We start from the raw sequence: 16,198 nt of genomic DNA on the forward strand, positions 1-16,198 counted from the left end.
CTGGCAGATGCAGCTCTAGGTGAAAAAGTTGAGCAGAATTACAATGGGCCTCTTTATCCTCCAGGCTCACACTGCTCAACAGCTTAACTGTTACACTCCTTGTGTTTTTGAAAAACTCCAAGGGTTTTTCCTAATCCGGGGCTAGAGGCTCAGCCTGAAAGAGCCATTCCACAGAGGTTCTGCTAAATGGAATGTCTTTTGCTTAAGCTGTCATAAAGCTTTTCTTTGAGGGAGCAGCGCTATAGTGGTGTCTTTGTGAGTTTCCTCTGCACCTTGCCTCAGAAGAATTCCAAAAACACTGGGGCCATGATCTTCAGTTTATGTCTATGAGAAGTTACATAATACTTTGGTCACTTGATGCCAAGAGCTGACTCGTTGGAAAAGACCCTGATGCTGGGAAAGATTGAGGGCAGGAGGAGAAGGGGGTGACAGAGATGGTTGAATGGCATCACCGACTCAATGGACACGAATTTGAGCAAACTTCAGGAGATGGTGAAGGACAGGGAGGTCTGGCGTCTTGCAGTCCATGGGATCACAAGCAGTCAGACACTACTTAGCGCCTGAACAATAACAACAATCCACTTGCGTGTGGCTGGCACACACATATGTTTATCTAAACAGTTTCCCTCCCAGTGTGTGGAAGTGTGTGTCTGCACTGGAAGTCACGAATACTGATGGGCAGCCCATGTGGGTGAACACCACAGACCCTCCATAAGTCTGGCATAGTCTGAATAAGAGTGGCAGTGATTTTAAAGACTGTGCTTGGTGGCTGCTGGGGCTCCTGCCGGGGCTGCCAGCCCTGGCTGATGGACTGTTCAGACCTGCAGACCTAGATTTAAGAGGCAAAGCTGCTGCGGCATTTGGGAAACCAGGAGACTTTCCAGGGGACAAAGAAAGCATAGGTTAAACTTTTATTTTTCCTTAATGCATATGGATATTCTCCTATGTCCTGAGACATGCAATCAAGAAAGATTAAAATTAAATAAATAAAAAATGACACTGTGCATGACAGTCTTAACGATAATCTCCTGAATTAAGATATTTTGCCATTAATGTACATTGCAATGTTTCTATAACTCTTCAGAAAGCAGTTGCCACTCTCGTTTACTTTGACAGATTCAACATGGCCCCCATGGATGAGCAATTTCAGAGAAAGCTTGAATCATTCTATGGGTATCAAAAATGCCCCGTGTTTGCTCACCTTTGCTGGGTCCTGGCCTCTTTATCTGGCATATATGGGTCACTCTGTCTCCTTTATACCTTGTCAGATGTGTGTGAGGATAGATGTTTTGAACTTCTGGGAGAGAAGCGGGCTTGTATGTGTCCTGTGAAGAAACTGCCTCCTTTTCTGTGTAATGAGATGCAGAGAACTGAGAGTCTTCTTGAGGTCAGTAGAATTTCTCTTTAAAACACAGCACTGGATTCCCTCTGACTGAAGGGAAGTTGGCATTATCAGACAGAAATGAGCAAGACAATTTCCTTGTGCAGGAAAGGGAGGATCCAAAGATAAGGGATGGGATGACTGTGGACAGGGGTGGGCGGGTGGGAGGTTCACCTCCTGCCGGGAGCACTGCCCCAGGGCATCCTGCCCCCAGCAGAACCCAAGCCTGGCAGCCCCTGCAGCTCTCTCTTTGCACCCTTCAGTCCTGCTTACTCCTGGCTCTCAGGGCATAGCTGGGAGTGAGGGCTGAAGGCTTGAATGCAGGAAATAAGGTTGAGGGATTTCAGGCAGGCATCCCAGGAGGATGGAGGTGAGGCTGTAGTTCTTGTGTTTTTTTTTAGGTTCTTCTTATATCTTTTCTTTTTAATTATTTATTTTTAATTGAAGGATAATTACAATATTGTGTTGGTTTCTGCCATACATCAACATGGGTCAGCCATAGGCATACCTATGTCCCCTCCCTCTTAAACCTCCCTCCCATCTGCTACCCCATCCCACTCCCTAGGTTGTTTCAGAGCCCCAGTTTGAGTTCCCTGAGTCGTACAGCAAATTCCCACTGGCTGTCTATTTCACATGTGTTAGTGTGTATGCTTCCATGCTACTCCCTCCGTTTCTCCCGCCCTTTTCTTTTTACCGCCCCCTACCGCCCCCATCCCCGTGTCCATAAGTCTGTTCTCTATGTCTGCATCTCCATTGCTGTCCTGCACATAAGTTCATCAGTATTATCTTTCTAGATTCCACATATATGGGCTAATATATGATACTTGTCTTTCTCTTTCTGACTTACTTCACTCGGGATAGTAGACTCTGGGTTCATCCATCTCATTAGAACTGACTCAAATGCATTCCTTTTTATGGCTGAGTAATATTCCATTGTGTATAAATGTACCACAGCTTCATTATCCATTCATCTGTCGATTGGCATCTATGTTACTTCCTAGCTTTTGTAAATAGTGCTGCAGTGAACATTGCGGTGCATGTTTCGTTTCATTATGGTTTTCTCCCACATCTTTTCCATGATACAGCTGCAGGCCTGAAGATGGGTGGGATACAACCATGGAGAGTGGAATTTAGCCAGAAAGACTCTCAACTTTGCATCCTGGATGCTCAATCTTTAATGCCCCTGTGATCTTCAAACTTTAATAACCCCTAAACAAATTTTTAAAAAAATGTATCCCCCTTTGCATGTTTTAATTTACCATCTAAAATCTTCCACATGTTTATTATAAGTATGCCATTTCCACAACATTGTAAATATTGACATTAAAAACACATTACTCCTTTAATGCATCTAATGAACTTTAAACACCAGAGCAATTTGATCCATCATCTATTAAACACATGAACAAGTACTTAAACCCTCAGTTTTACATGGTTCCATTTTCTTCTTGAATTTATAGTTTCATTCCAGTTTCCCCACCAAATATCCTTATGGATTCTTTTTTTATGCATGAAAGCCTTTTATTGGCCATTTTGTCATAATTTAGGTGACAAAAATACATGCGTGTGTGCGTGCTCAGTGGTGTCTGACTCTTCGTGACCCCATGGACTGTAGCCCACCAGGCTCCTCTGTCCATGGAATTTTCCAGGCAAGACTATTGGAGTGGGTTTCCATGCCCTCCTCCAGGGGATCTTCCCCACCCCCCTCCAGGGGATCTTCCCCACCCAGGGCTTGAACCTGTATCTGTCTCCTGCATTGACGGGTGAATACTATACCACTGAGCCACCTGGGAAGGCCATGAAAATGTGTATGAAGACTTTAATTTTTAATGGCCAGTGGCCTTAAGTTTCTAGATGTTAAGAGATTTGGATTGAGTTATCATCATAATTATTAGTAATATACAGAAATAGGCAGTAAATCAAAATAATAATCAGATAATACATATAACAATTTTTGATGAATATGAAAGATAAAGCACATAATATTTTTGGAAATCCATCTCATATTTTTCAATTAGCCTGTATTCATTAATCAATATTATTTAGTGCTAAAATAAAGAATAAGGTTAGGGTTCAGAATCAGTTCTATTACTGCTTTTTTATTTTTATAAATATAAGAAATGAGAAACACTATTCACAATAAATGAATGGATGGGAAAGGAAAGCGTTTTATTACTACAACTCATATCTCGTTATTTGCCCAAAATCACATTTGGTCTCTTATCAAAATTTCTTTTTACTCTTCTCTCAGTTGATAATTCTTTTTGGCTTGTCCCCCTTCAGTGGTTTGAAAAGAATTAAAAACCACCGAACTTGCAAAAGAATTTATTTCCCAGTCACTAGAGACATTCATTTTCAACACCTATACTAATATTTCATAGAGTTTATTCATTTGTGGTCTGTAGGTTTTCTCTCCTGAGGTTTAGAATGAGTGAAACATTTGTCTTCCCCTTTGAGAGTGGCAGCGTGTGTGTGTGAGTGTGTGTGCACGCATGCATGTGTGCGTGAACAGTTGGGCAGGGAAATTGCTTACCACAGGGGGTTCTCAGTGTTAGAAAAAATCTGTAAGAGAGTAAGGATCTGCATAAACCTTCAAAACTATCCTTGCTAGGTTCCAGGATTGCGTGTATTTCCAAAGTTATATGGATCTTAGGTTGAATTCCTTTCAGTGGTCACTGAAGTCTCTCTCTGCCTATTATATTGCATGAGAATTCTAGGCTACGATCCAATGGGAATTCTAGGCTATTACCCTTTAGAAGAAGTGAGAAGCATCCTGAGCTATATGTAAAAGTGCGTTTCCCTGTTGGCAATAACGAAAGAATGGCAGCAATCCCAGGCCTATAAACAGTGGATTGATTAGGTAACCTGTGGTGTAATCATGCACATGGAGTCCAAACTAGCTAGAAAAGGAATGAGAGAATCCTAATGGGGGAAAAGGTAAAGTATATAACAGATATGGTATGGTGCTTCCATTTATGAAAGTGAGGAGAATGAATATAATCCCTATTTGCTTACGTTAAAAACAATTGAAGAATAAACTAAAAACGAGCATGAAATGGTTGCCTTCAGGGGAGGAGGAGAGCAGGATGGAGGGAGTGAGCAGAGATGAAACTCGACTTAGGTTCACGTACCTTGATTTGGGGTTGACTTTAAAATCATGTAATGGTTTTTGCATCGTTACAAAATATTATGTTGAATGGGAAAGAAAAAGGAAAGCAAGTCTTAAAAATCAAAAGCTAAATGAAACAAATAAACCTGCACATGATGTTGGTGACTTGGCCACTCGGAGAGGAATTATTTCCTGTGACTTTAAAACACAGCAGTGTCTTAAATATGTCCCTAGTATGTGCATCCTAAAGATGAGTAGGGCTGCAAAGACAGCTTTCAGAATCATGTTGTTGGTAATGATCTTCAGCTGAATTTGAAATATATATATATATATATGGATAAAAAAATAAGTAATATCACTAGTGTAAGAATCAATATTTTCAGCAAAAAAAAAAAAACCACACCAAATATAAAACCAAAAAAATTAAGTAAAACTCTGTAATCCTAAATTTGAGTTGGAAAAATCAATATGAACTCATGATATATTTTCCTTTCAAAGGAAATATTTTCCTAGTGTTTTCCACTATAAGGACCTAGAAATAAATACTGATCAACCCAACAGAGGTGAGCATTCCTGGCTTCCATCACGTGGTCCCTAAATTCCATTGTCCACTGAAAGGACCCAAGGCTCCTTGAAAAAAATAACTGAGTTAGGGCCAGGACAGCAAGTGGACAAAATGAGCCTAGGATTTTTTTTTTTTTTCATGTCAGAAAGCAAGAATGCTATCAAAGACCACTGGGGTTTGGTGAGATGTGCCAGCTTGAAGAGGCTGCTACTGGCCAAAGATTGAACAGTGAGCATCAAAAAGAAAAATTATAATTAACTGAAACACTCCAAATGTGTAAACACACACACACAGGCACAAATAATTAACTATGCTTCTCAAAAACAAGCTAAAACAAAATAAGCCTCTCACTGGTCACCTTCAGAGGATGCTAGCTAAGGAACTCGGGCTTCCCTGGTGGCTCAGACAGTAAAGAATCTGCCTGTAAAGTAGGAGATGCAGGTTTGATCCCTGGGTCGGGAAGATCCCCTGGAGAAGAGAATGGCTGCCCACTCCAGTATTTTGACTGGAGAATCACATAGACAGAGAGGAGCCTGGCGGGCTACAGTCCACATGGTTGCAAAGATTCAGACACGACCGAGAGACTAACACACATGTACAGAGAAGGAACTCATTATTCTGAAAGCTGGTAGATAAAAGGAGTTTCTATATAAACTGTCACCAGCGTAACCAGTAGTTAACGAAGGAAAGTTCTTATTCTGGGAAGATTTCCAGCTGATATATGCAGAGGGAATGCTAGAATTAGAATGTCACCCTTTTGCAGCCACTAATGAAATAATGGATCTCGGCAATGATCATCAGTGGCCACTGACATCCTAAGGTGAAAGGGAAGTTTGTGATGGAAGGTCAGGCTGACAAGCATCTTGAATCCACAATAATAGAAGTGCTGGAAGAGTTATCTAAGGTAGTATAATCCAAAGATCTCCAAGGACTTATTTTTTTCTTGACTCATTCCTTGGAATTTTTGCCTTATTCCTGTATATTTCCTGTTCAAAGGCTCAGCCTTCAGATTCTTAGTGTATCTCATTGAGAGCTTGGATCATTAACTAGAATTTCTGGGGCAGTGCCTGGGCAAGTTACCTTATCTTCATCTGTGAAATGGGGATCATAGGGAACTCTACCACATAGTATGAGAGAGAGGCTGAAATGCAGAGTGTGTGTAGCATCCAGTGGTATGTTACATCCAGTGTGTTTCACAGCCAGTGATATTCAGTGTGTATTAATTAGGATTATTCTTATTAAGATTATTATTTTATCCCATTGCTTGCCTGGCTAGGTTTCATGATGGGCATATTTGTCAATATATATATGTGTGTGTGTGTGTGTGTGTGTGTGTGTGTGTATTTTAACCTGGGAAGGATTTGACCAGTAACTTTCCCAGAGTGAATCTCTCTAATATGAGAGAAGGATACAGGAATGCAGGCAGCTCTGAAGGAAAATCAGTATAGTCTAGGCAGACCTATGGGAAATATGGACAGTCTAGGAAATTAGGCTTGTCCCGGTGCTCACCACACACAGGGCGCAGTCTCTGCATTTTATGTGTATACTCTTGTATTTCATGATGCTCAGTGGGTTTCTATATATTGAATATATCATCTCACTTTAGACACAGCTGTTGCTTAACTTCTATGCTGAAGATGAGGAAATTGAGATTCAAAGAGGTTAAGAGTTTGTCAAAAGTCACATCAGAACCCAGGGTTTTTGACTTCCAATTTATTGATTTTGTTGTTGTTGTTGTTGTTATATCACATTCCACTAGAAGTATTTCAGTCCACTTCTGGAGGAATGCTGTATAAATTTCATCCACACTGGTGATGCCACGCAGAATTAATAAAATTCTTCTTAGCGGTACCTCTGTGACTGATTAATACCTTTCTGATAATTTTCTATCCAGAGACTTAAACTCCTCAAAATTTATACTGAGGCACCCAGATTTCTCATTTTGTACATTTGGAAATTTCAATTTGAAATGGCTCTTCTGGGTTATGCATAGAATCATCAAATGAAGCAAACAGCCCACATCAATTTGTAAGAATCCAGTATTTACCATTTCTCATCAAGAGAAATGTTCCCATATTCCTAACCTCTTTTCCTTTTCATTCAAGAAACCAGGTACAAGAAACCATTCCACTAGCTTTCATCAAAAACCTAATTTTTCTCAAAAAATATTTTGATTTAGAACATGAATAAATTAGGTCCACTGGTTTTCCTTTAGTCATATGTTTAGTTTTTTTCCTTTTATTGTTTTAAAATTTTCAAATGTGGTACATGCTCATGAACAGACAGCATAGAAATACATAATATAGAAAAAATGGAGTTTTCTTTTTGGTCAGTTCTCTCACTTTTCCTTCCTGGAGGAAATTGCTGGCTTAATGACTATCTTTCTGGACCTTTTTCTATGCACTTACAGACTTATACGTTATTGCCTTTTAATATATTTGCTTATGCACACACATTTTACATAAATGAGAATGCTAATATATATTTACAGTGTTTTACATTTTTATTTAATATATCCTGGACGTATTTACATATCACAGTATATAACTCTACTACATTCCTTTTAAGTGCTGCATATACATTTAATGATGAACAAATTGCTGCCCTTAAAAACAATGAAATAAAATATCCTCAATGAAGTATTTTTGCTTACATAAGCAAGTATTTTTCTAAGACTCCTAGAAGTGAAATTGCTGAATTAAAAGGCACTTAACCTGGTAGCTCAGACGGTAAAGCATCTGCCTACAATGCAGGAGACCAGGATTTGATCCCTCGGTTGGGAAGATCCCCTGGAGAAGGAAATGATACCCCACTCCAGTATTCTTGCCTGGAAAATCCCATGGACTGAGGAGCCTGGTAGGCTAGAGTCCATGGGGTCGCAAAGAGTCAGACACGACTGAGCATCTTCACTTTCACTTTCACTTAACATCTTTAGGACGGACATATTCTGCCAGGCTGCCCTCAGAAAAGGCAGCCCAATCTTAGCAACGAACAACTCTTTCCTCAGGCTTTTTATACACTGGAAAGTACCAGTCTCTTCATTTTCCCCACATGATGAAGAATGCGTCTCTTTATTGTTTTAACTCACATCTCTTCATGTGTTCGTGGCCATTTGTAGCTCTTCTGTGAATCATCTGTTCTTCATTTCTCTGTTGGATTTCTTGTGTTTAACTAATTTAAATAAAACACTTTATAATGTATGGATTTTAATTCCTTCTTACATATATGGCAACTATGCCATTTGTTTCTTAACTATGGTGATTTTGTATTTTGCCATGCAAAAGTATTTAATTTTTACCAGGGGTATCTCTGAATTCTGTCCTTTATGGCTTCTTGAACATGTGTCTTATTTAGGAAGGCCTTTCTCTCCTGAGGTTATACAAATAGTTTTCTAAGTTTTCTTCTAATATGATTATTGTTTTGTTTTTTATGTTTAGCTCTTTAATCCATCTGGAAATGATTTTTGTATATGGTGTGAGGTAGGTATCTAACTGTACTTTTTAAATGAATAGTTCATTGTCCCTACACTGATTACTAACCCATCATTTCATATATTAAATTCCAGTATTGATACGTGAGTCTGTTTCTGGACTCTACTTTGTTCCATTGATCAAAGAAATTTGTCTATTCCTATGCCAATAACCCAATGTGTTCATTCCTGTAGTTTGATATTGTGTTTTTCTATCTGATTGAGCAAATATCCCTTGTTGTTCTATTACAAGTATATCTTAGTTTTTTTAATCAAATGCTCCTCTCGATGAATTTTGGTACTGTGTTGTCAGTTTCCATACATTATGCCATTGAGGGTTTTATTTAGATGGTGCTGAATTTTTAGATTAATTTTGGGATGAATGAGAAGTTTATAACTGAGTCTTCTTATCCAAGGAAAAGACACATCTTTCCATGTCTTCAGATCTTCTTTTATGTTTTTTAATAGTTATATTTACATAGACCTTATGAATTTTCTGCTAAGGTTTATACCAAGGAATTTTAAACATTTTTTTGGTTGTTGTTCTTGTTGCTATTGTACAAACAAGTTTACTTTTCATTGAATTTTGAAGTCATTGCTACAGTGCATGAGAGTAATTTGATTTTTGTGTATTCATTTTACGTCTGAGTAGCTTACTAAATCATAAAATGGTTCTAATTGCTTTATAGCTAATTGTCTTGAACTGTCATATCATATGCAAACAATGATAGTCTTGACTCTTCCTTTTCAGTGTTTTTATCTTGTTTTTATTCTCACTTTATTGTATTGACTAGGATCACATACAGAGTTTTGCATCAAATCTGTAATAGAAGATACCTTCTATGCTTTCAATGTTTTATCAGTAAATATGATATTTAGTGTATTAAATAAAGGAAGTTTGCCTTTTATTATTAATGAATTAGAACTATTAGTCAGGAAAGGATGTTGGTAGTTTTGGGCATCTTTTGAAAGAATAGCTTTTCTTCTTTTATTTTTACTTTAGTTTACCTTGTTTTTTCTCTTGGAATTTCTGACTTCTTTTTAAGGTAATATGTGATTTGTTTTTGTAAACACGTTTTAGGTAATTGGAAATAATATGCAACTTTTTAAGGAGGCTGAAAGATACATACATCACCCGTATCTATCAATTAAAACTCATTATTTGTATTTTTTAAATGTATCTTTATTTTTGTTGTCTTCTTGATCTGTCATTTTGCAAAATAAGTGTTTTAATTTGCCTTTGTAATTGTAGCTTTGTCAGTTTTCTTTTATTTATAACCTATTTTACTTTTTTATACATTTTTATTGCTGTTAATTTGAGTAAAAATGTTTGTGATTTTTCATAATGGCAAATTTTATCACCTTCAGATATAATATAGATCACTTTGTCTTCATTTAGTTCTTGACTTTCTGAAATATTTTTCATGTGTATATTCAATTTTTGATATACTCTATATTGATTATATAGCATATATACAATATACTTTATACATGGATTATATTTTCATATGTGTTACATATATTGCATATTATCTATTCAAGTTATATTATCTATTCAATTATATTTGCCCTTTATTTTTATGTATCAATGTATTAAATATTACGCACATCATATATTGAGTATTTTTTTTTACTGTTTTGTGTTTTTAAATTCTTTCAAAATTTTCAACATTTTCTGTTATTTCCTTTTAAACATGTCTTTTCTAGATAACATGTATCTTGGTTTTTTTAACATAAATTTTTTCTTTATTTAAAAGATAGTATAGCCTATTAGTTCTCATTGTCTATAGTGATGTAATTTAAAGTTCTTTTTCATTTGTGCTTGCTATTTACCATTATCCCACCTTCTTTTTTGTGGTCTTTTTGTATTGGTTAGAGATTTTTGGTTCTATTTTCCTGAAACTGCTTTGGAAACCATATGTACTGTTTTTATTCTTTTAGTAGCTACATTACTATTTTAGCAAGCACATTTAAAGTTAAACTGTTACAACAATTGAAGGCTATAAATTCCCTTGCAGAGTCTTTATTGGGCTTTTAATTATTTCCCTATCTACTCTTATATGCACTTATTTTTAATATTATCTAAAAGTTTCATTCCAGAATATTGTTAATAGTAGCAATGATATTACTATTAGCATTATTAGTGGTATTGTTTACTTTATACCTCTGTCTTACAGAAATCCTTTATTAGTAATTATATTACATTTAACTAACATAGTACTGACCATTATTTTGATTTAGACTGTGTTTCTGTGGCTTATTTGCTTTGCACTCTTTGTTATGTTCCAACTCATTGTATATTTTAGATTCTGTTTTCATTTTCCTGTAGTACATCCTCAATTAATTTTTCTGCTTTATTTTTCTGAAAGGCCATGAATGGTAAACTCTCTGAGTCTTTACTTATCTGAAAGAAACATCTTCATTTGTCTTTACACTCGATGCAGAACTGTCTTGATTATAAAACCCCAGGTTGAAAACAACTTCTGCAGATCCATATTATCATTTACCTTCTAAAATACTTTGTGGATACTGCAAACATGATCTCTTTTTTTAGTAACAAGATTGCCCGTCTTCAGCACCTCATTCTTTCTTATGTGTTTATGATTATAATTCCTACAACTGGCCCATCATAGAAATGAGAGCTTCAATTCATTGTTCATCATAATAGTTCATTTATAAAGAGCTCTTTTTCGATCAGTGGAAAACAGTTTTCTAACAAGTTTCATGTGTTAGCCAGAAGTTCCAATTTCTGCTGCTCTGTTTATGAATGATGCAGTTAGTTCGTGAGTTCTAAAACATGCTGTGAATTTTCTTCCACTTATGCTAATAATATCTCTAACCTGCTGGGCAGTGAGGATTTCCCTACTGTTTTTTCTCAGGGAAGTAAAGCCTGAATGTCAGTTGCTTCCTCATATCCTGGACTGCAAATCAGTAGATCCACAGCTGGCTAATGTCCTTGTTATTATTGTTGTTGTTTGGTCATTAAGTTGTGTCTGACTCTTTTGTGACCTCAGGGACTATAGCCCGCCAGTCTCCTCTGTCCATAGGATTTCCCAGGTCAGAATACTGGAGTGGGTGGCCATTTCATTCTCCAGGGGATCTTCCCAACCCACAGATCAAACCCACATCTCCTGCGTTGCAGGCAGATTGTTTACCACTGAGCCACTGGGGAAGCCCAATGTCTTCCTTGGGTTACTTTAAAAAACACTCTCCTTCCTGGCTTTTGCGATCTTGCTAAGAATGGTTGTGAATTCTCTTGTAGTCCACCTGATTTCTTATTAGCATGTGATCTCTCATGCTTTTGAACTTCCCTATCCCTTTCTCTCCAAGCCCTAAGTTACAGTGAGAAATTCAAGATTGTCAGATAAATGCTAAAGCCATAGTTCTACAGACTAGGTGCACATCGACCACATTGTGCTTTAACCTCCTTGGCCAAGGAGTCTAACCTAATGTTTGCAAATCCTCTGAGACTTGTTAGCCTCGCTCAGTGATTTTGTGACTTCCTTCTGGACTCCTTCTCAAGGTTAGATCTGACTGTAGTACCAGATTCTGAAACCCTCTCTCCCACTTCAAATCATCTTGTAATCTTTCTTGACCTTCTATGCCAAGGAGCCTACCTTCCCTTAGGTGTGATCTCTAATTGCTACCCTAGCTGCCTCTAGCATCCTAGGGCTTGGAGGTCAGCATCTCCACTGGCCTTTCGACACAAAAGTTGCATCCCATTTGGCTATCTTAGAATAAGATGCATCAAGAGGGCATCTTCAGATGAAGAGTGCAGGCTGATGCAACTGATTCTGGTCATTGGGTCACTCTGTGTGTGCTTCTGTCTTGGCCCCTTTTAGGTGGGAGGACATACCATGCTCCCGATTCGCTGGATGCCCCCCGAAAGCATCATGTACCGGAAGTTCACTACGGAGAGTGACGTGTGGAGCTTTGGGGTGATTCTCTGGGAGATCTTCACCTATGGAAAGCAGCCATGGTTCCAGCTCTCAAACACAGAAGTACGGAAGGGGGCAGATGCCGGGAGGAGTGATGGGGTGGGGGGAAGGGATAGTTAAAGAGTTTGGAATGGACATGTTCACCCTGCTATATTTTAAATGGATAACCGACAAGGACCTACTGTACAGCACAAGGAATTCTGCTCAGTGTTATGGGGCAGCCTGGATGGGCGGGACTGGGGGAGAGTGGATACATGTATATGTATGATTGAGTTGCCTGAGTTTACCTGAAACGGTCACAACATTGTTAATCGTCTACACCCCAATATAAAACAAAAAGTTTTAAAAAAGGAAAGAAAGGGGCAGGTGGGAACCTTGATCTGTGGGAGGCTGATAAAAGATATCTGAAGCCAGCAGCTAGACAAGAGTGTGCAAAACACTGGGTGGGGTTTGAAGCTAGCAGAGCAAATGTCAGCAGAAGCAGGAGGAGAGAGACCTTCTTGATAGGAAACAGAAAAAAAGCATAACTGCAGGAAATGTGCTGTGGTTGTCAGGAGAGCATGAAATCAGATGTCGACATTGAGATGCAAGGCACAGTTCTGTTTGCTCTGCTACACTTAAAAAATCACAAATGTTTCACTAAGACAGAAAGTGAAAACAAAAAAACAACTATGAAGTTTTTCAATTGTGCCGTCTTGTGGAAACACCTACCACTAAGTACACCAGATCATCTGGGTCCCCAGAGGCTTTAGGCAGGCCAGGCCCAGAGATGCTCTGGAAGGTGGATGGGGAAGGCACATTTCACGCACTGATAGAGCTGTGTGTGGACTTCCGGGAGTAAGATGAATCATAATAGTAAATGTAGTAATATACACATCATGCATTTTTACGCTTTTGATGTACAGTATTAATAAAAAGTGCTAGCCATCAAATTGAATAACAGCTCACGTTTAAAGCCAGGCATTTTCCGAAGCACATTAGCCTGTATTAACTCAGTATTTTTCACACAAACACTTGTTGAAATTCAGGACAAAAGAAGGGGGGCTGCTTGGGGTTCTGGAGTGGATTGGCCCGGTCTCAGAGGTGAAAGCTTCCGCCTGGAGAAGGCCTGGGCTGTGGTCCAGAACAAGATGCTTCTCAGTGACTTGTGTTGCCCCAGGGAACTCAGTCCAGTTTGTAGGCAGTAAAGGGCTGGGTCTCCCAACCCAGCAGAAGTATAAAAGATTGCAGTCTATGGTCTGTTTTCTGGGAAAACATGAACATGAGGAGGACCTTTTAATATTAGAATCCTATCTGAATATTCTAGAAAGTGTCTTTCTTTTTGGAAGCTATGTTCATGTTGGCTTTCCTGTACCCTGACCATTTAATTAAGTAAATATCAAAGGCTGAAAAGAAGGCATTTCTTTAAATTTATAATATGTTATCATTTGGAAATGGAATGGGTCCTGACGACATTTCCCAAAGAAGGAAAATACATTTTAACAACTTTTCTAAAAAAAAATGAAAGTGTGTATATCAAAACTCATTTGTTATGGTGCTTCATGGGCTTCCCTGGTGGCTCAAATGGTAAAAAATCTGCCTACAATTTAGGAGACCTGGGTTCAATCCCTGGGTCAGGAAAATCCCCTGGAGAAGGGCACGGCAACCCACTCTAGTATTCTTTCCTGGAGAATTCCATGGACAGAGGAGCCTGGTGGGCTACAGTCTATGGGACTGCAAAGAGTTGGACATGACTGAGAGGCTAACACATACACATACACAACTATTGTTTTCCTGGGTAGGGGGTGGTGGTAAACACACACACACACACACACACACATGAATGCATATACACATATCCATGTGTATATACATCCTGGCACATTTGCAGCACTCAGGCACACAAAGCATCCTGATCACAGCCCCCATGTAGTTTGGTGGCTCCAGTGGAAAGGGGATTCTGGGCTGAGGGCTCTATTGGTCTCAACAGACAATCTGTCCTGGATATCTAATCTGCCTCAGCATCACAAACGAGGTCATTTCTGACACTCCTCAGTTAGGCATTGGCCTTGAAGATGAGCTTCCTACCTCCCCGGCCCCTCCCTCCGCCCCCAGTTACCTTGTCCACTCCACCCACCCCAGCAATCAAGTCCTAGAAGTCACTGATCATGAATTTCTCTATCAAATGGGCAATCTGGAGAGGAGGAGACATCCAGTGCTTTTAATATTAGCACTAGCAGCCACTCCTTCAGTTTCCACTAGACCTCTTTTCACGGAGGTGAAGGTAATAGAGGATGGAGACAAGGCTCAAATAAAAGCAGGGAACATGAGCAGCAGCAGATCTATCAGACTGGCCAAGAATAGAGCCTAGTGGGCCTTTGCAGACTGGGAAGACCAGGACCAAGAAAGTGCTGACACAGGGATTGCTTGACAAGCTGCCCCAGAGTGACATGAGGCTATGCTGCAGACAAGGTGTTATTGGGGGCAGCCTAGGGAGATAAAAGCTACACATACAGGGACTTCCCTGTTGGCCCAGTGGTTAAGAGTCCATCTACCAGTGCAGGGGGCGTGGGTTCGATCCCTGGTCAGGGAACTAGGTCCCACATGCCATGAGGCACATTCAAAAAGTAAAAATAAATAAATAAGTAAAAAAGACTACAGATAGACTAATGCAGACAAAAGGGGGAAATGTGAAGCTGGCCAAGAAGTCTATTCATATTTTTCCATTGCATTCTAAGGAAAACCCAAACAAACTTTCTGGCCAACCCAATAATACTTTTTACGTTCTCTACTAGAAATGCATGCATGCTGTCACTTCAGTCGTGTCCGACTCTTTGCAATGCCAGGCTCCTCTGTCCATGGGATTCTCCAGGCAAGAATACTCGAGTGGGTTGCCATGCCCTCCTCCAGGGGATCTTCCCAACCCAGGGATCAAACCCAAGTCTCTAGCATCTCCTGGGATGGCACACAGTTTCTTTACCACTCAACCACCAGGAAAGCACTTGCCTAGAGATGATTTTGTATGTTTTTATCATCACAATTTTTCTTCAAATGAGGACACTGTAGTTTGGAGTCAGTAAGCTGACCAAGGTTACATAGTGAGAGTTAGGAAGAAGTTCAAATAACCTGAGAACTGGAAGATGGAATCTTAAAAATTCACAGTGGCAGCAAAGAAATCACTCTGAAGAATTGGACTTCAACCACAAATTACAGGCATGGTCCTGAGTTTCCAGTTGGGGATGGTCCAACTATACGTTATCTGCTTTCTTCCTGCTCCTCCTTGTGGCCTCCCCTTTGGTACACTGAGTCAGACAATCCCTTTTCCTCCTCATTGGGTCCTTAAACGAGTTGGTCAAGGGATGGTACCCATCTTACAGGTAAGGATGCTGAGATCCTATGAGGCCAGTTGACTTTCTCTGGCCACCCAGCTCGGCAGTGGTGAATCAGGCAGTTGGTCCCAGTGTTAAGGACTTTTAAAGAAACAGAGCAAGTAGAATTGACATATATGTTGTCATATCATGTGTAAAATAGATAGTTAGTGGGACATTGCTATATAACACAGGGCACCCAGCCTGGTGCTCTGTGATGACCTCCTAGAGGGGCAGGATGGGGGTGTTAGGAAAGAGACTCAAGAGGGAGAGGATATATATATATATATATATATATATATATATATATATACACCCTGGGTTCAGTCCCTAAGTTGGGAAGATCCCCTGGAGAAGGGAATGGCAACCCACTCCAGTATTCTTGCCTG

At 39.3% G+C, this 16,198-nt stretch overlaps 1 protein-coding gene across 2 annotated transcripts in view; it reads left to right on the plus strand.

Annotated features, from left to right (window-relative positions):
* The window catches only part of NTRK3 (neurotrophic receptor tyrosine kinase 3), a 433,575-nt gene that overhangs the window by 411,397 nt on the left and 5,980 nt on the right, over nucleotides 1–16,198 (plus strand). Inside the window, exons 17-18 of one of the 2 annotated variants that reach the window (XM_044933422.2) lie at nucleotides 8,493–8,534; nucleotides 12,367–12,525. In XM_044933422.2, coding sequence (XP_044789357.1) covers nucleotides 8,493–8,534; nucleotides 12,367–12,525 — 201 coding nt within the window. The remainder of the gene's footprint in view (nucleotides 1–8,492; nucleotides 8,535–12,366; nucleotides 12,526–16,198) is intronic. The other variant, XM_006070045.4, reaches the window with a different exon arrangement.

Source organism: Bubalus bubalis, chromosome 20, assembly GCF_019923935.1.
Source record: "Bubalus bubalis isolate 160015118507 breed Murrah chromosome 20, NDDB_SH_1, whole genome shotgun sequence".
NCBI lineage: Eukaryota > Metazoa > Chordata > Mammalia > Artiodactyla > Bovidae > Bubalus > Bubalus bubalis.